At 51.7% G+C, this 24,820-nt stretch overlaps 1 protein-coding gene and 1 long non-coding RNA gene across 3 annotated transcripts in view; one reads left to right on the top strand and one right to left on the bottom strand.

Moving 5' to 3' along the window:
- Window positions 1–6,966, top strand: part of NID1 (nidogen 1) — an 80,441-nt gene extending 73,475 nt beyond the window's left edge. Inside the window, exons 16-20 of the mRNA XM_032491905.1 lie at window positions 364–535; window positions 1,349–1,506; window positions 3,263–3,386; window positions 4,036–4,148; window positions 4,942–6,966. Coding sequence (XP_032347796.1) covers window positions 364–535; window positions 1,349–1,506; window positions 3,263–3,386; window positions 4,036–4,148; window positions 4,942–5,063 — 689 coding nt within the window. The 3' untranslated portion in view covers window positions 5,064–6,966. The remainder of the gene's footprint in view (window positions 1–363; window positions 536–1,348; window positions 1,507–3,262; window positions 3,387–4,035; window positions 4,149–4,941) is intronic.
- A 4,396-nt stretch (window positions 6,967–11,362) lies between these two features.
- LOC116667295 lies at window positions 11,363–13,332 on the bottom strand. 2 transcript variants are annotated; one of them, XR_004324159.1, is made up of 3 exons: window positions 13,268–13,332; window positions 13,100–13,160; window positions 11,363–12,760 (listed from the first exon to the last, which is right to left on the bottom strand). It is a non-coding gene; the product is annotated as an uncharacterized LOC116667295 (long non-coding RNA). The 2 variants fall into 2 exon arrangements; XR_004324158.1 differs by having other exon boundaries at window positions 11,363–11,924; window positions 12,710–12,760; window positions 13,100–13,305.
- Window positions 13,333–24,820: the final 11,488 nt, after the last annotated feature.

Raw genomic sequence — 24,820 nt, 5'->3', positions numbered from 1 at the left:
CGAGGTGTGACGGCCGCGGGAATCTTTCCCTGGTCTCCCCAGGCTCCATGCCCCCACAGAACCCGGAACTCGGTCTGAATTGTGATTGGCTGTGGGCTCCTCGAAGGCGGGGCCACGGCTTCCGCATCACTGTGGGCCCAAGGCGGTGCGCAGGGTGGCTGTCCATCAAGGGACCTAGCGGCTTTTTTTAGCTTGCGGCCAAGTGTTACTTATAAACAACAAGCACTTCCCATCGCCATTTGTTTTCTCAACGTGCAAGGACTAGACTCCAGGTGGAGTAGCACTGAGTAATCAGAAATCAGTAATCTTACCTGCTAAAAAAAGCAAAAAACCACCCCAGTAGTGCTCTGTGTTGGCCTCTAGATCTCGGAAGCCCAGAAGGCATCGCTCTTGACCATCTTGGCCGCAACATCTTCTGGACGGATTCTCACCTGGATCGGATCGAAGTGGCAAAGCTGGATGGCTCCCAGCGCCGGGTGCTGTTTGAGACCGATTTGGTGAATCCCAGAGGCATCGTAGCGGATTCCGTGAGAGGGTATCTCTGTAGATCTGTGTGTGCACCTGTTCCGCTTGTATCCGCCCCTTTTGGAGCTTCTCAAATGTCAGGCTGTAACTCCCGCATTGCTCTCCTGCCATGAGTGCGTTTAGGATGAATGGGTTACAGCCAGTGGCTTGTAGATACATGGAGAAACGCCAGAACGTTTACACCACGTTCCACACTCAAGTCTTTTACCGAGAGAAGTTTGATATTTCCATTTGGGTTGAATGTGGATCAACACCTGGGTTGTATCAGCCCCAGACGAGCATCAGGGGAGCATAAATGTATCCCAGGGGCTCCCTCCTGGGGGCCAACCCCACGTGGACACCTTGGAGACCCCTCCTGTGGGTTTCGTCAGCACACAGTGCTCTCTCTCTCCCCCTTCCCCTCACTGCAAGCTCTGCATCTCACACACCAGGCCCGTGGCTCCTTCCCTTGGAGACCGCAGCCCTTGTTCTGTGGCGCCTCCTGGCGGCAGGTGCCATGATCACCGCCTCTGCCAGCATCCGCTCCTGCGCCCAGCTCCTGGGTCAGCTCTGCCTTCCTGTGTGGTGACAGCAGGTGGGATTGCCACAGGTTTATGTCACTTACGCTTAAGGGAAGTGAAATCATTAGTAACAGAGTAGGCAGTTTCAAGCGAAGAACCCAATCCAAGTGTCTTTGCGAAGGAAAATGTGTCTTACCACCTCCACGTGTCTTAGCCATTCTGTGCTTCAGCGTCTGCTCTCGTCTTCATCGGGGGTTCCGTGAACGTTTTCTCCTGCGTCTTCATGATCTCTCTTCCTCCTTCTCCCCACTCCTCCCCTCCAGGAACCTTTATTGGACAGATTGGAACAGAGACAGCCCCAAAATTGAAGCTTCCTACATGGACGGCACACACCGGAGGATCCTTGTGCAGGACGACCTGGGCTTGCCCAACGGGCTCACCTTTGATGCCTACTCATCTCAGCTCTGCTGGGTGGACGCAGGTGATGCCAAGCCCCAGGCCTGGCTCCTGGGTGGGAACAGTGCTTTGTTTTCGACCAAGTATTGTTACCCAGAGTGATCCAGCCCCGTTGGTACATAGGAGTATCTGTTATAGGGAAGAGAGCTTAAGATAACTGTTTTTTTCCTCTACACAAAAACAGCTGCATATCTTTGCTCTGAAATGTTGTTTCCCTGGGCTTGGCGCAGTCCAGGGAGAGCTCTCCATCTTCTAGGCCAGCAAACGACAGCCCCTGGGCCAAATCCAACCTGTGGCCTGTTTTGGTATAACCCGGGGAGCTATAAACGGTTTTTACATGTTTGAATGTTACATTTTAAAAGGTTATATCAATGCTTATATGAGGTCCTCAATTTTGCCTCTTGGCCCAGAAAACCTAAAATAGTTACTATCTGGCCCTTTAAAGACAAAGTCTGCTGACCCCCAGAGCCGGTCCTCATCCTGACACTGAGCAATTCTCTGACTTATAGTCTTGTAGCTCCTGCTTGTCCCCAGATGTTTAGACAGGTAAAGTCATGCAGCTCTGATTGTGGGCCCTTGCCTGGGCAGATCTGGGGTGTCCCTCGGGCAAGGGATGTGGGCAGGATGCTCGGTCAGGGAGGAGTGTCAATCATCCATCAAATCTCTGCTGAGTTCCTGCTTTGTCCCAGATGCTGTCAGGTGCCACGGGGGATGCAGAGAGTAAAACATGCACAGTTAGATGAAAACCCGAGCCTTAGGTCGGTCCTAACGCGGGCGCTGGTGCCAGGCTGTGCACAGCTGCTAACCCCGTGGCGCAGTTTAGCAGTTTTTGTGCACGCTGACATCCACCTGACCTGGAGGAGCAGGCAAGGCTTTAGTCATCAGAATCCCTAACCTGAAGCTGTGGTTTTTCATGAATATGTTTCCCCTTAGAGTTCCGTGTGTTCCTCTGACTCACCTTAAGATATGCATTGTACCCGTCACCGTTTCTTTTTCTTTCAATTGAAGTATAGTCAGTTTACAATGTTGCATTAATATCTGGTGTGCAGCACAATGTCTCAGTCATCCATAGACACATATTTTTTCCATGTTCTTTTTCATTATAGGTAGCTGTAAGATACTGACTACAGTTCCCTGTGCTGTACGATAGAAACTTGTCTATCTATTTTATATATGGTAGTTACTATCTGCAAATCTTGAACTCCCAATTTATCCCTCCCCACCCCTTTTCCCCACTGGTGACCATAAGTTTGTTCTTTATGTCTCTGAGTCTGTCTCTGTTTTGTAAATAACCCAGAACTGGAGATTGTCATCCTAAGTGAGAGGGAGAAAGAAAAATACCATATAATATCAATTACATGTGGAATCTAAAAAAATAACACAAAGGAACTTATTTACAAACAATTTAGCAATTCTGAGGGCTGTGAATGCAAGGAGGGGAGGCCTGGAGCCGCTTCAGGGAGGAGGGGTTACAGCGGGAGCTGGGAGATGGCATCCTTCCCACTCAGTTCCCAGCCTCTGCGGGAGTGGGGAAACGGGGTACCGTCCCTCTGCCCCGGCTCCCGTCCCCCATCAGAACCAGGTGTAGTGCTGGATGGAGGTGGGGTTGACCAGTGGGAGGGGCCAGGGAGGACGAACAGACACCTTTCTCATTTAGAAGAGCAAGTTCTCAGGATCTGAGCGCGTACCGCTGACTTTGACCCTTGCCTGACTCTCGCGTTTGGACACAAAGGGACCGTTTCTTGTGTGAACAATAGACGGCTTGTTTCCACCCCACACAGGCACCCATCGGGCCGAATGCCTGAAGCCCAGTCAGCCCAGCAGACGCACGGTTCTTGAAGGCCTCCAGTATCCTTTTGCTGTCACGAGCTATGGGAAGAATCTGTATTACACAGACTGGAAGACGTACGTCAGCTGCTGCAGCGCGGGGGCCGGGGCTGCCCTGCCGCCCTCCCTGGGGGCCACGCCCCTCCCAAGTCGCCCCTGGCCCTGCCCTTCCAGCCTCCAGAGCTGGGCGAGGCGGGCAATTGAGGGGCGGGCAGGGCTACTCGGGAAGCAGGGGGCGCTATTTATTATCCGGACGCCCCTGGGTGGGCAGCTTTGAGTCCTCGAACTTGGACTTCCTGAGCATGTCTGTTCTTCCCCCAGGAGCTGGCCTGGGCCACTCGGCTGGTGGGCTCCATGCCCACAACCCCCACTCCGTGCCCCAACTTCATTATAGTCCTTTAACTGCGGTGTTCCCGAAGTGCCCTCTTGACCAGTCCTTCCTGCAGAGGCCGGGGTTTAAACGGCGCTAGCTGCTGTGGTGGGGGCATCCGTGTAGAAAGCCCATTGCCCAGCCTGGGACTTGGAGCTGGAGGGCTGGCCTTGTTCTAAGAAGCCAGAGAAGCGCAGGCTTGACGCCGCCTGGGAAGAGGAGGGTGGGTGGGAAGCAAGGCCAGTGTGTCTGTTGTGGCTGCCAGTGCATCCCCCAGACCACGGAAGAGACGGCCCTGTAGAGAGGAGGTCGAGCCATCGGCTGTGTTCTCACCACCTGTCCTCTGGGGCTCCGTAGGAATTCTGTGGTTGCTGTGGACCTTGCTGTTTCCAAAGAGTCGGACACCTTCCACCCTCACAAGCAGACCCGGCTGTACGGCATCGCCGCCGCTCTGTCTCAGTGTCCTGAAGGTAACTCCCTGGTGCTCTGACTGGTCAGGGGCGGGGGGCGCCCCGGCGCAGAGCCCACACTCCGGCTGATCCCTGTGTGGCTGTGGGTAGCCCGGGTCATGTGGCAGGTGAGACACAGTCCCTTCCACCAAGGGTCTTCACTGACACGTTGGTGAGCCGGGTGAACCGAAGGAAAGCGTTAGGGGAAGGAGTGGATGGTGGGCCAGGGCGAGGAAGAGCACTGGCTCTTGGAGTGGGCCTAGAAGTATGCGGCCTTCCGGCTCCGACCAGGGACGTCAGTGTTAGGATCTCTGCTGCTTTAAAAGTCCATCCATTTGGCCTGACAGCACCAACAGTAATTAACAATAATAACCGTTGCCGGCGTGGACGTGACGCTGGGCACCGCTCCCGTGCCAAGTCGCTCAGCGTACTGACTGCTCTGTGTTCACCGGTTCACTTTGTCCTCATAGCAACCCTGTGAGGCGGGTACAAGTCTTATGCCCACTTTATAAATAAGGAAGCTGAAGCCGCTTGCCTGAGGCGACACAGCTCACGGTGGCAGAAGCTGGGGTGAGCTGGGCGGCCTGGCTGCAGAGTCGAGCTGTGCCGCCTCTGCGAGACTCCTCTCCTCGCCGGCTCCCCTTCCCGCTCCCCCCACCCCCGTCCCCTAGTCAAGTGGCCAAGCCAGACAGAGAGCACTTTGTGCTGGAAAGCCCAGCTTCGTGTTCTAATCAGAGCTGGAAGCCTCTCCCTGGGGTCTGTTAAGTAACTGCGAGGCTGCCTGAGCTGTCGCGCTGACTTCTGCCTTTTCCAGGTCACAACTACTGCTCTGTGAACAACGGCGGCTGCACGCACCTCTGCTTGGCCACCCCCGGAGGCAGGACCTGCCGTTGCCCTGACAACACCCTGGGCGTTGACTGTATTGAGCTGAAGTGAAGTGAAGACCAGGGGGCCGAGTTCCCTCTCCAAGTATTTCACAGCCACACCCTACTTGAAAGGGTCCAAACTGCCTGACCTGGTGGCTCTGTGGCCACCAAGCCCAGGCCCAACCCAGCCTGTGCCCCAACTGGAATGGGACAGCCCCTGCCGCTACACAAAGACAGAGACCTCCCTGATCCCAACCCTCAGACAAGGCCACACAGCCCAAGGGAGGGTTAGATGCCGTCCCGGCGCTCCAGACCCTTCCCCAGCCTCCACTCCCCGGGCCTGCGCTGCCCCTTCCCAGGGGCCTTGCGAGCTCAGCCTCGCCGAGACGCCTATCGTCCAGTCAGCTGCTGGACACAGCAGCCAGGATCGTCTAGGCAAGGCTGTGAGGGAGGCAGGGAGTTAGCCCCCCTTACTTCTCTTGGTGCTCTGGTTTTCCTCTTTATCCTTCTGACCTTTCACCCTGGAATCCTGTACCACCCACACCCTGCCGAAGGCCCACCTTTTAGCGAGCCAGCCTTGCCTTTCGATCAAAGCCCAGCCTGTCCCAGGGACGCATGAGCGTTTGGTAGGTCATACTGAGCAGCCCCTCCTGGGTGCGTCACTGGCATCTCCACAGTGGCCTTTGGTAGTGAAGGGCTTACATCACAGGAGCGTCCAGTAGGAAGGAACTGCATGGTGTCAAGTCAGATGTTTGAGGATGGGGATTCTACTGATGTGCCTTAAATGATACCAAAGATCACCAAATTGTCCCCCTGTGTCCAAAGCGCTTAGATGCCAGCCCCTGGTCTCCTGGGCACCGCAGCCCCACCATGGCACCTGTGCCCAGCCCCCTCGTGGAGACCCACCCGAGACACGGGCCGGGGCCAGTGTCAGTGACGTCCCCCTGTCGTCCCTCACCTCTGGCCTCCACTCCTGAGAGCCAGTCTGCAGCCAGCCATGACCCTGCTCCTCCTTTGTCTCCCCTTCTGTCCGTGGCCCTTGCTGTCCGTATTCTCAGCTGAAGACATAATCCAGGAGGGTCAAGTTGGATATCTATATATGGCCCCGACCCTTCACTGCTCATTGGTGTAATTAAAAGGACCATTGCCATGTTTCATGTTCATGTTTCTCCAGTTGGTTTAGAAAACATCTCCTGATCACATGAGTAGCTAGTGTTATTATTTTTTTTTAATGAGCTGCTTCCCAGAGTCCTAGAACAGTGGAAACTTTGGATTGGAAGCTGAGCATCAGGAGGTTGAGTCAGTGAAGTCTAGGGTGAGGGAGCAGAGAAGACCCCGTGACAGTATCACAAAGAGATCAACCAGAAGCAGGAATGAAAACCCAAGAGTAAAGGCAGAGGAGGGGATTTAACAGAAGTGGGAAGAAAACCTTTTAAATAACCCCGAAGGGAAAACAGCATATTCTTTGCCAAAGAACACTTACACGCAAGACCGCGGAAGAAATGGCCTGGTTTTCTCCTTCAGGGGGCGATCCCTCTGCTTATCTGCAAAGCTCAGCACACGTAGTCCCCCCACCCCCTTACCTGCAGCACACTGGAGCCTGAATTGAGAGAGAGCCTTTCCCGGAATAATTGGAGTTTGACTTGAGAGGCAGGTATATCCCCAAGCATCACAAGGTTTGGAGAACATATGGATCTTTTTTTTCATATCGTTCCACCCCATAAATTAGCTTCACTTTATTTTTATATTTATCACGCCCCCTATATCAAATGTTCTGTCGTAATTTTTTGTATAGTTTTTATAACTTTTATTCATTTTACTAGATTCATTCTAAACCGTTTTAAATGGTAAATTCTTAAACTGTGGAAACCGTTGAAGGTGCTTATTAACTCTTCCCCCAGATTTGTACAAGTATTGGATGATTCCTTGAGTTTACAGCTGTATAAATACTAGTGCAGAAAATAAATTTTTTTCTTAAAAAAGTTTCCTCTACCTTGTTTGAACGAAGCTATTTAAAGTTGAGAGGTGGAATCACAATGGAAAGACAGACATTTAATAATCCACAAACCCTTTTCAGCCCCCAGAGTTACAGAGGATGGTCTGTTTTCTAAGCACATCCCCAAACTGAGGGACTGGTGATTGACTTAAAGATTAATTCTATCATAGATCTCAAAGCACCCTTTGAAACATTGTTTTCATTTTTGAGAAACGTTTCTGCTGCAGGCAGTAGGGTTTCCTGATGCAGTTCTGAAGAGGAGCTGTGGTTTCCTCCCCTCCCTGCTTCTAGAGGAAACCAAGATGCCTTCCTGACGTTGGCCGTGAAGTAAGACCGCTGATCTGCTCTAAGCTGCGACCGGTGGTCAGTGCTGCCCATGCTCGCCCCTGGGTGGGTGAGCACGGGCCTTTGACTTGGACGGAGCATTGCAGGAATGGGGCGCTCAGAGCAGCAGTTGTAGAGAGGGGAACAGGCGCATCGTGACGTGACCTGCTAGTGAAGCGACCATCAGTGAATCAGCCACCAATGTGAGTTTTTTGACGGGGACAACCTATGTTAGGGCTGAAACTTACAGTGTTTTATTCTGGTCATAAAATCTGGTTACCTACAGGTGACGTCAGGGAAAGGGGTGGAGTTAAAGCTCCAGTAATCCATCCCTCTAGCAAAAGAACCATTGAACTGGCAGGAGCCGTCGGAATAAACAACTCTCTGCCGAGGAGGGAGCTTGATGAAGTGGATGGTCAATTTTGGTCAATTTCAGTCAGTTTCAGCCTCCCTTTAATATCACCCTCCATCACCCAGCCCCAGGACAGTCAGCCATGGGACAGCAACCCACGTTCCTAGTGTGGCCGCTAGAGCCAGGTGCCTACTTTAAGCAATAGGAGCTGACATTTCTCATCAAAAATCAGGGTTGTGGGTTCTGATTGCTGATTGCTGCTTTCAGCTGTTGGGAGGGTGGGCAGCAGAGTGAAGACTTCTTCACGACATTGGGTTTAGCAATGATTTCTTGTATACGACACCAAAGGCACAAGCAGCCAAAGAAAAAGACAAATTGGTCTTCATCAAAATTAAAAACTTTTGTGCATCAAAAGAGCCCATCAAGACAGTGAAAAGACAACCAGTCCATGGAATCTTACATCTGATAAGGGTTAATATCCAGAATATATAAAGAGCTACAATTCAACAATAACAAAAGCAACCCAACTCAAAAACTCAAAGGTTTTTAACAAATATATTTTCAAAGAAGACATACAAAGAGCCAATAAGCTCCAGAAAAGATAGTCAACATCATTCATCAGGGAAAAGCCAGTCAAAACCACAGCTAGATACCACTTCACACCCACTAGGACGGCTGTGAAAAAAGTGCCTAACAAGTGTCGAGGAGGGCACAGAGAGCTGGGGACCTTGTGCACCGCCAGTGAGGTTCCCCACCTCACACATACCCTTAAACCTCCCTCAGATACCCGAATGTAAGTACATCTGGCTTTTGCTTGAGATTGCCAACTGGGAGAAAAATAAAAAATAAAAAGCACAACATAGAAGTTGAGAATTATGTTTTATTCAGCAAACTTACTGAGGACTTAAGCCCGGGAGACGGCCTCTCGGCTCTGAGGGGACTTTTTGAAGATAAACAACAAACAAGTAGTCGGAACATCGTAAGATTACTGCTGAAGAAAACCAGACATCTCACGTGAAGGAGTGCTCTTCCGTGCATGGGAGGATGCGGGAGTCTGCACTGACTGGAATCGTTCCTTTGCGACGCCTTCTAAGCATCTAATGGGCCAGCATCCTGCTTTTGCTGGTCCTGAATCCCCTCAGGGTGCACCATGGGGGGGGAGGGTTGTCGCGGCAACACCCTTTGTTTACTGCCATGGCAGGTGACATTCCTCACCCGCAAAACCCTGTCTGCGTTCCCCGCTGCGTCACCGGGGCCTAGGGTGTCCTTGGCGCTGATGCGCATGTGCCGGCTGCAGCCCCGCGCCCAGGCTGCCAGCTTCCTCCTGCAAGGCTCCCAGGGAGCGGGCGGAGCCCCGGGCAGGCCCCGCCCCCCGGGGCCCTCACCCCGGGTCCTACAACCAGGGAGGCACGCCCTCCTGGAGCCAGCAAGGGAGTTGAGAAGAGTGAGTAATCCGCCAGCCTCACTCCTCCGGCCTGCAGCGCCGTCTACTCCCTGCTCTGCAGGTCTGTGGTCTACACCGCCCGACAGGCTCCCTGTCCTTTCCCCCGATGGGCACCTCCCTCCAGCATCCTTTTCCTTCCCTCAAGTCTGGGTTATTCAGTCCAGGGTAGTCCCTGAAAGACTTTCCAGGATAAAAACATACCTCATTACCTTTACATCTTATGGGGAATAGGAAAACAGAGAGAAAGGCGGAGGGTTTCACATCTCCTTCCAACAGCTGATGGTAGATGGGAAATCGCTGGGGTAGCTGGGTTCCCGGGATACGAGTGGGGAGTGATGGAACCGGTTTGTTTTTGAAATGCCAATGTGGACAATGCACTGGAAGGTACATCTCTTCCTAACGAAGCAAACCTGTGATGAAAAATGTTTCCTATAAGAACTCCGGCGGAAACCTGGTTGTGCAAAATTCTTTTAGCCGGTCCTGGAGCGAGCGCATCGGAAGGCCGAAGGTCTGGAAGGTCTGGGAGGAGGAGGAGGAGGCAGGGCCCCGGCCCCCGGCCCCCCGCCCACCCCGCCGCCGCATCCCGGGCAGAACGGCTGCTGCCCGGCTGTGGCTCTGAGGGCCGGCACGGGCTGCTTCCCGCTCCTCCCGAGCCTGGGTGTGGGGCGCTGCCCAAAGCGGACTCCCTTACTTTGGAGGACCCTTACGAGGGGCCCTTGTGAAAACAACACACTGTTAAGAGACAGAAGGGCCAAAAAGCCTTGAAAAACAGGCCGAGGTTGGCTCCCCGGTAAGGCACAGGTGGGGACAGGTGAGCTTTCCCGCCCCTGTGACGCGGTCTCCTCGGAGGCAGTTCCAGGAGAGACCACTAGAGGGCAGGGGACGCCGCTCAATGCCGGCCTGGCTCGGAGGGGTGGGGGTAGGGGTGGGGGTGGGGGTGGGCGGTTGAAAATCCCAGGCCTGGATGCCCGGATAACTTCCCCAAAAGAAGCCCGGTTCACACTTTCCCATCGTGCTACTCAAGAACTTTCTTAAGATCAGTTACCTAACCTGCCACCAAAGGAAGTCTAAAGATTAGTCTCCCAAATGTGTTCCAGCCTCTTCGTTTTAATGCAAATTTCCTCCCAAACAGCCCAGCACGGTTCTCACAGGGTCACCTCTTACTCCCTAAGTGTTTGCAGTCAGACATCTATGCACTCGGTCCCGGAAATGTGAGAGAGGGACACATAGACGTGTTCACGTGAGCATCCTTCTCTCCAGAGACCGGTTCCCAGAGTCTCTGAGTGGAGGACCGCACAGAATCCCAGGCTCATTCCAGACACTGCAGGCCCCTTGCAAGCAAGACGGGGCCCTCACCCACAAGTGTGTCTAACTGCTTAGTCCATATTAATACCAGATGGTGCTGAGTGCTGAGTGCCAACATTAAGGCCTGTAATTTACAGAGATCAGAGAAGCGACGGGGCTCAGGAGGGATCCCGTGGTGAGACGCTTTCATTTGCTGAAGGTAAATGGGAAATGGGGTTCCTTCCTCAGAATCACCTGGTGAAGTAGAATTTCTCCTGCACATTGTGCAACTCAGGAAACTGAGGCCCAAAGTGAAGTCACTCAGCAGAGGTCACGCCCTTCGTATCAGGGCACAGTCTGGTTTGTGCTAAAGGTACATCCTTCCCACCTCCCCTCTCACAAAATATTTTCAGTGGAAATGAAGTTTTACTTTATCTCACTTTATTATTTCTTTGTATTTAATGCATTTGCATTTAGAGAACTGGAAAAGAAAAGTGATGTACAAGAACAAGAAAACACGAGAAATCTCATTATTCAGCAACCATCTCATTAATACATCTGTATCTTATCCCAAAAATGTACATATACACACACAGAATCGTGTTATATATATTTTGTAAAAAAAAACAAACAAACAAAAAAAAAACAGCAACAAAAGTGGGATCCTGATAAATATACTTTTAGGTATTTTTGTTTTCCACTTAAATAAACGTGCACATGAGCATCACTTTAAAAAATTTTTACTGAAGTATGGTTGATTTACAATGTTGTGTTAGTTTCAGGTGTACAGCAAAGTGATTCAGTTATACATACATATATTCTTTTTCTGATTATTTTCCATTACAAGAGTTTGAATATGGTTCCCTGTGCTAAACAGTAGGACTTTGTTGTTTACCTATTTTATATACAGTGGTTTGTGTCCGCTAATCCTGAACTCCTAATCTGTCCCTCCCCCCTCCTCTTTGGCAACCATAAGTTTGTTTTCTACATCTGAGTTTCTGTTTTGTAAATAAGTTCATTTGTGTCATTTTTTTAAGATTCCACGTATAAGTGATACCATATGGTATTTGTTTTTCTCTGACTTAACTTCAGAACTCAGAACCCCTGTGTGTCAGGCAGGGTTAGCCCAGGTCTAAATCAGAGGCCCTAAGATAATATTGATGGGGATGAGATACATCTGTAGATCAATTTGGGGAGAATTGCTTAATTCTTCAGAACACTGAGGCTTCTAATCCACCAACATGGGATGTCTCTCCATTTATTTAAGAAGAGCTGCAATTCTTGAGTAACTATTACTCTGATCCTTGACTTACATCAAGTATAATCCGCATTTTTTTTTTTTTTTTTTGATGTGTCATCTGAGCCCAGAGAGGTAGAGAAATCTCAAAGTTGGCACAGCAAGCATGCTGGAACCCGGGCTTGATCTGTCTGCTACTCTTTCCACTTCCCTCTGTGGTCTCTTCTTGCTACTAAGTGGCCAACAGCCCTCAGTCAGTTCTTGTTTAGGGCCTTCGTTTGCATAAGTAGTTGCCTTAAAAAAGAGATGGGGGTGGGGGAGGGATAGCTCAGTGGCAGAGCGCATGCCTAGCATGCACGAGGTCCTGGGTTCAACCCCCAGTACCTCCATCCAAAAAAACAAAAAGTAAACCAAATTATCTCACCCTGCAAATAAATAAATAAAGTTAATTTATTTTAAAGAGACAAGGATTGATAAAATCAAAACAAATCGGGTGATCTTTAGTAACATGGGAAGATGTTCAAAATGCCGGGGGAAGTGAGTAAGGAAGCCATTGCACACGGTGTATCCTGCCGCCTGTGTCGGTACAACCAGGACCATGCGTGTTTTGCACTTAGGGACAGCCAGGAGGTGACACAAGAAGTTGGTCACACGGATTCTCGGGGGGCGGGGGGGCTTGACGTGTTGGTGGGTCAGTGAGAAGGGGTCTAACTTCTCAGCATAGACCATCCTCCACCGTCAGCAGAGTGCTTTACTGGAAGCTATGCGTTACCTTTGAGGCGGGAAGAACCTCGGCTGAGCGAGCGGTGGGGAAGGACATCGCCCCCCCCCCCACGCCGGTTGCAGAACCCTGCCGATGGGAAGTGCCTTGCTTCCCCTTCACAACCGTCCTGGCTGTGGAGTAATGCCGCCCTCCCCGGGGCGCCTTGCGGGGGCGGGGCGGGGGAGGGGCTGCCGCCCCCGCGGGAGCCACCCGTGCTCCCGCCCGCCGCGCCCCAGGGTCCTCCGCGGAGCGTGGTCGTCGCTGCTGCCCTGAAGAGGGCGCTGCCGGTTGTCCCCCGGGGGTGAAGGCCCCTTACCCGTCTCCGGAGCTGTGCCACCCAGGGCGACGCAGGGCTTCACAGCAGTTCCTGTTTGGGGACCCCGTGAAAGTGACAAAGAGGAAGCTGTGGCGGCGACAGTGAAAGTGCGGTGTGGAGAGACCTCCCTTTGCCCTCTGGGGAGGGACCGCTCCCGGGATCGCCTACAGCAGGCTCTGCCCGGCAGGGGGTGCTCCCTGCCCGGGGTCCTGGACACCTTCACCCTGATCCTCTTTCTCCCCCTGTCATCGCCACCGTCCCCTCCCCCGCGGCACCCACCCTTCCCTCCCCCCGGCCACTTCTCACCCTGCGCTGAAATGACCCACGTCTTCCTCCTCCTTCCAGACTGGCCTGTGCATTTATTGAAAGTGGGGACTCCATCTGACTCACCTTTGCTTTCTCAACGTCCAGAATCATGCAGGGGATGTAACACGCACACCTTACATATTGGCTGGATGGACAGAGGGATGCATGGAGCTGGTGCAATGGAAGGGGAAACGCCCCCACCCAAAAGACACTCCTCCCAAACTCCCTCCCATTGCCTAGACGCGGCCCCACCCGTCAGCCTGCTGCCCAGAGAGCGGGGCGCACACGGAGCACAGCCTGGGAGACACAGGGTGTCTGTCCTCATCGGCCCTCCTGAGTGTCTGAAAAGAGGAGACAGGTCACAGACTGGGAGAAAACATTTGCAAAACACACATCTGATAAAGGACTGGTATCTAAAATACACAACGAGCACTTAAAACTCAACAGTAAGAAAACAAATGGCCCAGTTTTAAAAATGGGCAAAAGAGCTAAACAGATACTTTACCAAAGAAGATCTATAGATGGCAAATATCACACGAAAAGACGCTCAGCACCGTATACAACTGGGGAAGTATAAACTAGAACAGTGCTGAGGTGCTGCTACGTCCCTATTCAAATGGCCAAACTCCAGAACACTGACACCACCAAATGCTGGCAGAGATGTGGGGCAACGGGAACTTGTGCTAATTGCTATGGGAATGCAAAACAGACCAGACACTTTGAAGACAATTTGGTCATTTCTTACAGAACTAAATATGCTGCTGGGGAGGGAAGGATGGGCAGTTGGAGTGGAGACTCCTTTAGCAGAGTTTTCCCCTGGCTTTTATGACCATTTCGGCTATGATCTTTGTCCTTTAATATTTTGATTTCCTAAGTGCTTCTTGCCATGGATAAACCCCAGTGCCATGACTGAGGAACAATTCCTCTGTTTTGAAAAGCTAGAAGTTGTTGGTCACCCCTGTAATTTTTATAGAATTTACTTTCACATCTAGGAGTTTCGGCCAAGATGAAGCTGACCTCCTCCCGCCAGGCCGGTGTAGCAACAGCTCATTGTTCACAAGTCCTGTGAAAACGTAAAAGACCCCGTCTTAGGGAGCGAGGAGTTTCAGCGTGGGTGTTGTTAATGATTACACTCCCTTTGCCGTATGATTTTATTCACTTACTGTCCAAAGGTCCCCCCAGTGTTTACATGTTACTGACTAAACTTCACTGCTATTTTTAAACACTTTTACTGAGATATAATTGACACATTACATTGGTTTCAGGTGTGCAGCATAACGGTTGTGAAAGGATCACCACAATAGGTAGTGAATGTGTGTCACACACACAGTTACAATTCTTTTTCCCCTTGTGATAAGAACTTGAAAAAAAAATTTTTTTTTTTTTTGGTGGGGAAGTTAATTAGGTTTATTTATTCTGATGGAGAGACTGGGGACTGAACCCAGGACCTCGTGCACGCTAATCGTGCGCTCTACCACTGAGCTACACCCACCTGCCTCTTGGCAACTTTCAAACACACAACACAGTATTATTGACTGTAGTCACCACGCCGTATGTTACATCCCGGGGGCTGACTGACTTTAAAACTGGAAGTTTGTACCTTCTGACCCCCTTCACCCCTTCACAGTGAACGTTTGTTACAATAAAATGCATTGTTTGCTTTGTAAGAATATAAGAAGGCGCCCGCCCGCCTGGCTGTGCTGAGCGGGAGGACCCAACACCTGTGATTTTACCCTCGATGTGTTTACACGGTGCCTCGCCGGGGCCTCAGCTGACGCCGGTCCTCAGCCAGGAGCTCGGCACGAGCGAAGGCTGCCCGTGGGGCTGATCACACCGGGCAGGCGGCTCCCGCTGGAGCGGAGTAAACCGTCCATGGGGCCATCTCTCTTCTCCAGGGCTGACTTCCAAGGAGGAGGTTTGTCCGGGAACCGCTCATCGTTTACAACTGGGGCCTTATGGAAGGCTGAAAGGAACACGGATCTGGAGCCTGGAGACCCAGGTTCAAGCCCCGGCTTTCCCTCTTCGCTGGCTGCGTCTCTCCACTTTTCTCAGCTTCGGCGTCTCCTGCGCGGCCTGCGGCGTGGCCTCTGTGACTGTCCACTTGGCAACCGCTCACACGAGGCTCTCCCTGCAAAGTTTTGCCTGGTTTTGTCTGCAACGCTTGCCTGTCTGGGAGCTGCTCTCAGGACCTGTTTCTTGGTCCTAGAGGGCAGCAGTAGCCCACTGATTCAAAACTGCACACAGTCCAGGAATACAGTGGCTGCACAGACACAGGAGGTTAGCCAGCCCCACTCGGCCGATCGCTGGGCCTCGGGTCCTGGAATTACCTGGTGCCCTGTTGAAACGGAGGAGCCAAGCCCAGGTGAAGAGGAGTCTGGGGAGGAGGACTAGGTCTTAACCCAGTCCTGGGCCGCCAGGCCCCAGCCTGGTCACATGGCGGTGAACTCTTGTGCAAGGTGCCCTGTGACCCTGGGTGTGACATTATGCAGAACGTTTCCGGAGCTGAAAGCTGCGAAGGAAGGACTTCTCCACACACAGTAAGTGAAACCAAACCCAGCCTCACTTCGGGTGAAGGTGACCCCTGCCCCCGTGGTGCACCACCAGGGCCAGATCCAAATTAGCCAAATTAGACGCCAGGCCAGACCCACAGCAGAGCGGACGTGCAGGGGCCAGTTCTGGCCGCGTCTGTGACCTGTCTGGACTCAACACAAGCGATGAGTTTTGCAAGCAGACCTCGCCCACGGTCAGGTCTCAGACCCGACTGCCAGTTTATGATTCTTTTCCTTTCCCTTCTGCTGGGTTTCTTTCTCACTGGCTTCATCTGTGAGGAGATCCCTGTTCACCCCGCTCTGTCCCTCTGTGAGCGCGTGTGCATGTGTGCATGTACGTGTGTGTGCAAAGCCGCCCCAGATGCGTTCGTTCAATCAGCGAATATTGATCAGGCACTTCTGATGTGGGAGAACGAGGGATGGAGCAGGGTAAAGAGAAACAGGATCCCTGCCCACTGTGGGGCCCTGCCTGGCCGGCCATGTGCTGCTAAGGAGACCAGGGCTACGATGCTCGATGCTCGGGTACCAGGCGGGGCGGCCACGCTCCAGCTGGGAGGGGCTCGGGGAGACCCGGCTTCCCTGCTCACACGCATCTCATGGAGGGTCCCCCTTCTGCTCAGCACCCACGTGCCCGGCCTTCACCTACGGAGACGCTGGGGAAGCCTTGCTTCTCCCGTGGGCTTCTCAGTGTGTGCGGGCGGAGGCCTTGGCCCACAGCGCCCGCAGGAGGTGTGTCTTCTCAGAGTTGTGAGGGGAGAGGGCGTGGCTTTCAGGCCATCACAGGCCTTCTTCTTTCTTTCTTTCTGTTTTTCTCTTCCTTATTCTTTATTGAGATAGAGCTGACTTACAACATTGTGTTAGTTTCTGGTGTGCAGCGTAGTGATTCAGTTGTACACATACATACTCTTTTTCAGATTCTCTTGCATCCTAGGTTACTACGAGCTATGGAATATAGTTGCCTGCATCACAAGGCTTGAGCTTAGGCCTGGCCTCCATCAGCAGCCAAGCTGGCTCCAGGGTGGCCAGCAGACGGCTGTCTTCTCCTGTGTCTTACGCGGTTTCCCTCTGTGTTTGTCTGTGCCCCCACCTCCTCGCCTCATCCCGACCCCAGTCAGACTGGATCAGGGCCACCCCAGGGACCTCATTTTACCTTAGTCACCTCTTCAAAGGCCCATCTCCAAGGACAGTCACCTTCAGAGGTCCTGGGGACTAGGACTTCCACATATGAACATTGGGGGACAATTCAGCCCATGACAGTGTGTGTGTGTGTGTGTGTGTGTGTTTCACACTTGAGTGTGCACATGATGGAAAGCCCACAGCTCGGGGGACACCCCGGTCAGCTGCCTGTCCCTTAAGTGCTGGTGCGTGGAAATCCGACTTTCCTTCCTGCCTCGTCTGGGTTTGGGAGTTTCTGGGGAGGCCAGCGAGCTCTTCCCGTAGCCAGGAAGCACAGTTCTGTAGGTCCCAGGATTGGAGATGAGTTCCTCCCACGTGGGTGTGGTGTTCCTACTCCACTCAAGCAGCCCCTCCCTGAGCACCACCCTGAGCAGCGCGGGGACCACCGCTCGGACACTCCCCTCGGCAGAAGCATCACAGTCTGGGGGCAGCGGCCCCCCTCCCGGGGTGAGGGGTCTGCCTGCCACCAGCCCCCGGGCCTGACCTCACGGCCTGGCACTCTCCTGCTGCGCAGAGTCATCCTCTGTCTCCATCAGGCCACACTCTCCATTTTTTGTTTTTTGGGTTTTTTTGAAGCTAAAAAAGACATTTTTGAGACTCTCTGTCGTGGATTAAGCTCGTTGTTTCACAGCGAGAGCTGTTGTGGGCTTGCAGGGGATGGGGCAGTCATTTCAGGCCTCCCCGAAGGTGTGTTGTCTACTGGGGATGGGTGATTACCTACGAGGCATCCTTCGTGGGTTCCAGTAGGAAAGAGAGGGGTGCTCACCAGCTTCTTTCTGGAAAAGCCTTGGCCGTGGAGACACTGCCTTCGAGAAAAGCTTCTAACCAGGATACATGTCAGTCTGCCTATAATTACTTATTAAGCACCCATGGTATGCAGGACACTGGGAAGCAGAGTGAGGACATGGTGACATTGGCCTTTTAGCCAGAGAATTCTGGTGGCCATTAGAAGGGTGGGGAGGCGGGATCAAGGCCAGAGAGCAATGAGAAGACCAGGAGTGGGTGGGGGGTGACAGCCTCATGTAAGGACCCAGCAGTGGGTGTCTGTGGGATCCTGCCTCGCTGTGACTTGCAGATCAGCTGGTGGGAATGGGGCCCGGCAGTCCTGAGCGGCGTCTCCCCTCGCCTTCCCTCCGTCTGCCAGCACCAAGCCCTGGCCCCCAGCTCTCTGCCTTCTCTCTCAGCATTTCCGAGTGTGCCAGGACACCGCCTTCTGTCCTCATGATCCATCCATGTCTGCAGCTGACCCTGTCCTCCCAGGTCCCCAGGGCTGCCCTCCTCCCGGGCTCAGCGTCAGGCTCGCCTCCTCCAGGAAGCCTCCCCATGGAGGTTCCTTGAAGCCCGCACTCCCTTGTCTGACTCCCACAGCCTTGCTTTCCACACTCCACCATGCTGGTTTTGCACTGTTAGTGACACATTCGGATCTCCTGTCACATCCCTCAAGTCTGGAAGAAGCTCTCTGTGGGAGTGACGACATGGGGTAAAGCCTTTTCTGGGCCTCACAGAAGCCGGCAAGTGCCGCCTCGTAGTCAGAATCATAGATCATTGATGGATTGATCCCTTGTCTGCCTGCCTGCCAGGATGCTCCGCCACAGCACGTGCCGGCTTCAGTGTTACTGGGTGGCATGTGGTCGGAAGAACCAGTCCTGGACGTGAAGTCAGAAGCCTTGACCATTTACCGTAACTGACAACCTTGGACCGGCCACTTAAGCTCTTTGGACTTCCATTTCCTCCTCAGGGAAATGGCAGAGGTTGATGCACGGTCATTAACCACCTTTTCTCGACAACAGAACCCCTTTGAGATGTGGACTGGCTTCCGTGCAGCAGAGGGAAGTGATCCTGAGATAAACCGCATCACCCCCACTCCTCCTCCTGCTCCCCCATCCACAGTAGACTGAGAAAAAAATCTGAAATGCCCCAGGGCTGAGTGGTTCCTTCCAAGACTCAAATGCGTCTGTAGCTACAGGACAGTGAAGATGACCCGTGTGACGGCTCTTGGTCTGAGCGCTGCTCGTGTCTACACAGGCGAGGCTGGGTCTGGGCTACGGCTTTGGGCAAGTCCATGCTCATTAAGCAGAGGGAAGCAGTTACTGCAGAATTTCCCGAGGAAACCAAAGCTAGGGTTTGGCTTCCACGGAAATTGAGCCACTTCCTTCCAGGGCACTCCGCCCCCTCAGCAAACGTTCTCGTTCCACACGGGCCGTCCGCTAACACAAAGGGTTGTGACTGTACGTTTGCCATGAATATCGAAGTGCACCTTCAGGAGAAAGCTGGTGAGGAGGTTCACTTGAGTTCCATTGTCCACCTTAGTGATCTTGGGAATCTGAGCTGCGTTGAGGCCACAGTTCAGAGGCCTCCCTTCCCCCAGCTGGGCCCATTCAGCTCGTCCCCCGCCGCCCTCCACCCCAAGCTGCCCCACAGGCTGGGAGGGCAGCTCCCAGCCGTCAGTCTAACCAGGTTCTGAGGAGAAACAGGAAACGGTTCAGTTAAGCTAGGCCGTTGCCTCCACGAGGCCACGTTCCTGGGTTCTCGCTCCTCTGACCTGCGCCTGCTCATGTTTGGACTGGTTTTGGTTGGTGGGCTACAAGGACGGTCTTCTAGTTAGATTTGCTGAGTCTTTCCTCTCCCTGTGGGCAGCTTGATCTAAATTTCCCAGCCACTGCATACTGGTTATGACGCTCGCCCAGCTTAGACCTCCTGGTTGCTAACCCGCTTCCGGTTTGCTAATATTCTCTCTCTCTTTCTCTCTCTATGTAAATAACTTCCAACTTCAGCTCTCTCTACCGCTCAGGGGGTGACTGGGGTCAGAGATAGCCCCTGTGAGCCTATCTGCCCTTGAGCAGCAGGGTTCCTGTTCCTCCTCTGGGGTGGTTGTCGCAGGGACGCGTGGGAGCTGTGTCGTCCCCAGAAGCGCGGCTCGGGGTAGCAGGTGGCGGGCGTGGCCAGGCAGCGGCCTGGGCCATCGCAGACCACAGACGCGCCTGCCGGGGTTCAGACCCAGGAAGCCTGGGCGGTGCGTGCAGAGGCGGGCAGGCTGTCAGAGCCAAGCACTCTGACCTCCTCGCCAAGGGGCTGCTGTCGGTGCAGGCAGGACCCAAAGTGAATGAGCTATTTTGTCCACTGGATAATCATCTCCTTTCGGGATTCCGTGTCGGTGATGGTTCTGTCTGTAGATATTTACTACGAAACCCAGGAAAGGGCCTAGAAGTTGAAGGGGGCTGGTGGACTCCAGAATGTTCTGGAGTGGCTTCTGGTCTTCCTATGGGATGCACGTCCTGCTGTATATGCATGTGGGGTGCCCACATGACTGCTTCCCTCCCAAACCTGCTGTCACTTTCATAGTCATTCACTTCTGTTTACGAGCCCCAGGTTCCAGAAGGTTCTGCATGGCAGTGGTTTTTTTCTCTGTTAGGAGCTCTTTCTACAATTATTTATTTATTATTATTATTTTATATTTTAGGGTGATAGGAGCAGCAAAAGACAAAAACCTAAGCCAGTTTCACCCCTAATGAATTGATGTATTTTTCTTTTTTTTTTTTAGGTTATTACAAAATAATGGCTGTCTCTCCCCCGTGCTGTACAATATATCCTTGTCGCTTATCTGTTTTATGCAGAGTAGTTTGTACCTCTTAACCCCCTCCCCCATTCCCTGTTTCCACCGGTACCACTAGTTTGTTCTATCTATCTGTGAGCCTGTTTTTGTTTCGTAATATTCATTCATTTGTTTTAGTTTTTAGGTTCCACAAATAAGTGATAACATAGAATATGGGTTCTCTCTGTCTGACTTAAGCATAGTACCTTCTAGGTTTACCCATCTTGTTGCAAATAGCACAGATCTGCTGATTGTTAATATTTCCACATTTGCTTTATCTTTTTCTCTCTGTATACATACATGCTATCATTATTATCTTTTTCCTAAACTATCTGAGAGTTAAATTGCATTATTTTGCCCTTTGCCTCTAAGAACAAGGACGTTATCTTATATAACCACAATACAATTGTCATGTTCAGGAAATTAAACATTAATACGATGCAGGATCTAATATTCAGGCTATATTCAAATTTTACCCACTGACCCAATGATGTCCTTTTGAGAAATGGCTTTTCCCTGTTCCGGGATCCAGCGCTGCCTTCAGTGGCCGGGGCACACTAACTGTAGGCGGTAGGCTGGGATCGCTCCTCTGTCTCTCCTGTCGGATCGTGGCAGTCTGTGGAATGCCCCTCGTCTGGGCCCATCTCATTAGTTCCTCACGAGGAGGTTCAGCTCTTTTGGCGGAAATGCTACCCACGTGATGTCTTCTTAGTGCGTCACACCAAGAAGCAGACGATGTCGGTTTTCATCTGTGGGGAGAAGCTATGAAGCTATAAATATCCTGTTCCTCTCCAACTTGCACCCGGTCATTTGTAGAACAGACCAGGAGGCCTCGTGCTCTCTGCACCCGGCCGCCCAGACCCTCCCTCATCTTGCCTGGTCCTCCCTGCCTGCCCTCCACCTGCTTTGAGAACAGGGTCTGCTCCTCACACACCCCCATTCCAGAGCTTTACACAAAACAGGGACTCCCTAAATGCTTGTCAGATGGAAATAAATATAAAAAATATGACCTGAGGTTCTGTATACCTGCCTAGGAATGTGTGTGCCTTTTGGAAAGATTTCACTTACAGCTGATGGAGATGGGGCCTCCAAGAACACAGATATCCTTCTTTCCATCTGCCTGTGGGGCATTCAGACTGAATGACCCCTGGGCAGAATATATGCTAAAAACAAAGGAATGGAAAGGGAGTAGGAAGGGATAAATAGGGAGTTTGAGATTCGCAGACGCTATTGTATATATAAATAGATAAAGAACAAGGTCCTACTGTACAGCACAGGGAACTATATTCAATATTTTGCAGAAACCTATGATGAAAACGAATATGAAAAGGAATCTATGTATGTATATGTCTGACTGAAACATGATGCTGAGCACCAGACATTGACAAAAGATTGTAAGCTGACTAAACTTCAATTAAAAAATGAATAAATGAATGATTATTGCCAAAAAAAAATAGAGAAAGTTTACTGTGAATACACTTTCCATCCCAGCAACTCTGTATCACATGGTGTTTCTGGTAGCAGGAAATAAAAGACCACCCAAGTGTCCTCCCTAGAGAAAGAGTAAAACGTGATGGGTGCAGACTCATTTATTTACTGGACAAATATTTGTTAAGAACCCATTGTTGGCCCTGTCAGTCTGGCGCGGTTCTCCTCTAAAACACAGCTGCGATGAAAACCTGCGCTCGTGGGACACCCATCAGCGCCCGCGAGCAGACAATCAGCAGACAGTACCCACCTGCCTACACATGCGCGCTCACGCCGGAGGGACAGCGACGGGGCGAGGGTGGTATACTTTGCACCATCTGAAGTAATAAACTAGGTTGACAAACGTTCGTGTGAGTAGAACTTAGAACCACATCCTATTGCAAGAAGGCACAGAATAAAATGGGCGGCACGGTACCATGTCTAGAACATAAGAACATACGGAATGATGCGCTACAGTGCACGTGTACATACGTCTACTTGTGCATATGAGTCCGTACATTCAGGGATGCACCTGTCTTTAAGGACATGTACGTAAACGTGCTAGTGTGCAAACCACATGGGGGTAAGAATGGACGCCTGGAAGGGGGATAAAGGGGAAAAATAGAAAATAAAACAAGAGATGAGCTTTGGATAGATGCCAGGTGTCAGGAACCAAGGTGTGGGATAATCTCAACTGAATGCACTGGGAGTTGCAGAAGAAAGGGGGAGGGAGATTTTGTTGCCAAGTACGAAGAAATAAATGCACTTTGCCCTGCTCCATGCATTCCGGGGCCAGGGCTGTCCTGGCGGGCGTCTCTGTGTCTCTCCCTCTGTGGCACCTGCACGCCTGCCCCCGCGGGGAACAAGGCCGGTGGTCCTGCGAGCAGGAGGAGGTGGGCCAGCAGGAGGCAGGGATACGTCACATTGAAGCAAATGCCTTAATCTCGCTAAAGCTCGCTTTCCCCATCTGTGAAGTGGAGACAGTACCCATCATCCCTTCAGAAGGTGGCAGGGAGGATCCCACCAGCCAATGCCTGGAACGCCCTCATGGCAAGGCCTGGACCACAGGGAATTTTTGGCGATTCTGTTATTCGTATCCTCTTCTGCAACCCGAAAAAGACTGCCACACTCGCCTCGTTTCAGAACTTCTCTCTGCCTTTTTGGCACAGCGGTGATGCCTACCAGCAGGGTACTGGTTACCTCTGCTGAGGACGCCTGAAGCTTTCACTTTCTGAACACAGCACACCCGAGCCTTCACTGTCCGCTCCCGCGACAGGGGGCCAGAGATCAGGCTGGGACAGACTCCACGTGGGCGCGTCCGGGAGCGAGCACCGAGGAAAGCCTGCACTGCCCTGTGCGTCTCCTCTCCTCGGAGCTGCTGGAATCGCTTGTGTTTATTTTCCAGTGCACTGTGCCCAGGACAGCTTCCTTTTCCCAGAAATTTGGGATGGAATCACATCAGTGATTGGGTCATAGCACCAGAGAGAGGGCGTGTGGAAGCGAGTGTGCATGTGAGCGTGTCATCTTGGCCCAGGGAGTGGCTGCGTTCTCATCTCCGTTTTCATTTTGTGGCATTTCCTGCACTCAGCGTTCAGCCCAGGCCGGGGGGGTCGGCCCGTGTTCAGGCCTGATGTTGGCAGGAATTGTGAGCGCCGTCTGGAAAGCTCTCCTTATCAGAGGGCACCAGGTTGCAGAGTGGTGGTGGTTCCAGGACAAGCCAGACTTTCACTGGGACAACCGGTGGAGCTGCTTTTGTGGCTGAGATTACAGAGCTGTCAAAGCCACTGCGCCCTCTGTGTGGCGGGGGACAGAGGTCACAGGGGCCCCCTGGGAGAGTGGGGTGGCCGCTGCGCGTCCCAGCCTGCTGTCCTCCCTTCAAAAGCACAAGCCGGCTAGGGCGACCCTGGGAGCTGGCCCCTTAGCGATCAGCAGGAAGTTCCTGTGGTCAGGGGCAGTGCCTAATTCATCTTGTTCTCCTGGGAGCTGGCACAGGACTTGGTCCATAAGTAGCTGTTCCATAAGTGTTGGGAAAATTGAAACAGAGATTGAGGGAATATGATAGAAGCTTATATACATATATTCGTTTTCATATTCTTTTTCATTAAAGTTTATTACAAGATATTGAATATAGTTCCCTGTGCTGTACAAAAGAAATTTGGGGGGTTTTTTTAAACATTTTTTATTGAGTTATAGTCATTTTACAATGTTGTGTCAACGAAATTTGTTTTTTTATCTATTTTTATATACAGTGGTTAACATTTGCAAATCTCAAACTCCCAAATTTATCCCTTCCCACCCCCTTTCCCTGGTAACCATAAGATTGTTTACTGTCTGCAAATCTGTTTCTGTTTTGTAAATGAGTTCATAGTGTTCTTTTTTCTTTTTAGTCTCCACACATGAGTGATGTGATATGGTATTTTTCTTTCTCTTTCTGACAATCTCCAGGTCCATCCATGTTGCAGCAAACGGTATTATTTTATTCTTTTCATGGCTGAGTAGTATTCCATTGTGTAAATACTCCACATCTTCTTTATCCAGTCATCTGTTGATGGACATTTAGGCTGTTTCCATGCCCTGACTATTGTAAATAGTGCTGCTGTGAACATGGGGGTGCAGGTGTCCTTTCAAATTAGAGTTCCCTCTGGATATATGCCCAAGAGTGGGAATCCTGGGTCATATGGTAAGTCTATTTTTAGTTTTTGAGGAATCTCCACACCATTTCCCATAGTGGCTGCACCAAACTGCATTCCCACAGCACTGTAGGAGGGCTCCCTTTTCCCCACAGCCCTCTCCAGCATTTATCATTCATGGACTTTTGAATGATGGCCATTCTGACTGGTGTGAGGTGACATCTATCTCATTGCAGTTTTGGTCTGCATTTCTCTGATAATTAGTGATACTGAGCATTTTTTCATGTGCTGTTTTGGACGTTTGCTCAATCCCCTTTACATTGAGCCCAGATCCACTTTGCTGGAACTCTGGCTTGGTACCTGGCAGATGTGCTGGATTGCTGGTGACTGA

The sequence above is a fragment of the Camelus ferus genome, chromosome 11, assembly GCF_009834535.1.
Source record: "Camelus ferus isolate YT-003-E chromosome 11, BCGSAC_Cfer_1.0, whole genome shotgun sequence".
NCBI classification, from domain to species: domain Eukaryota; kingdom Metazoa; phylum Chordata; class Mammalia; order Artiodactyla; family Camelidae; genus Camelus; species Camelus ferus.
Note: the sequence above shows the minus strand (reverse complement) of the source record. Positions and strands in the feature narration are given on the sequence as shown.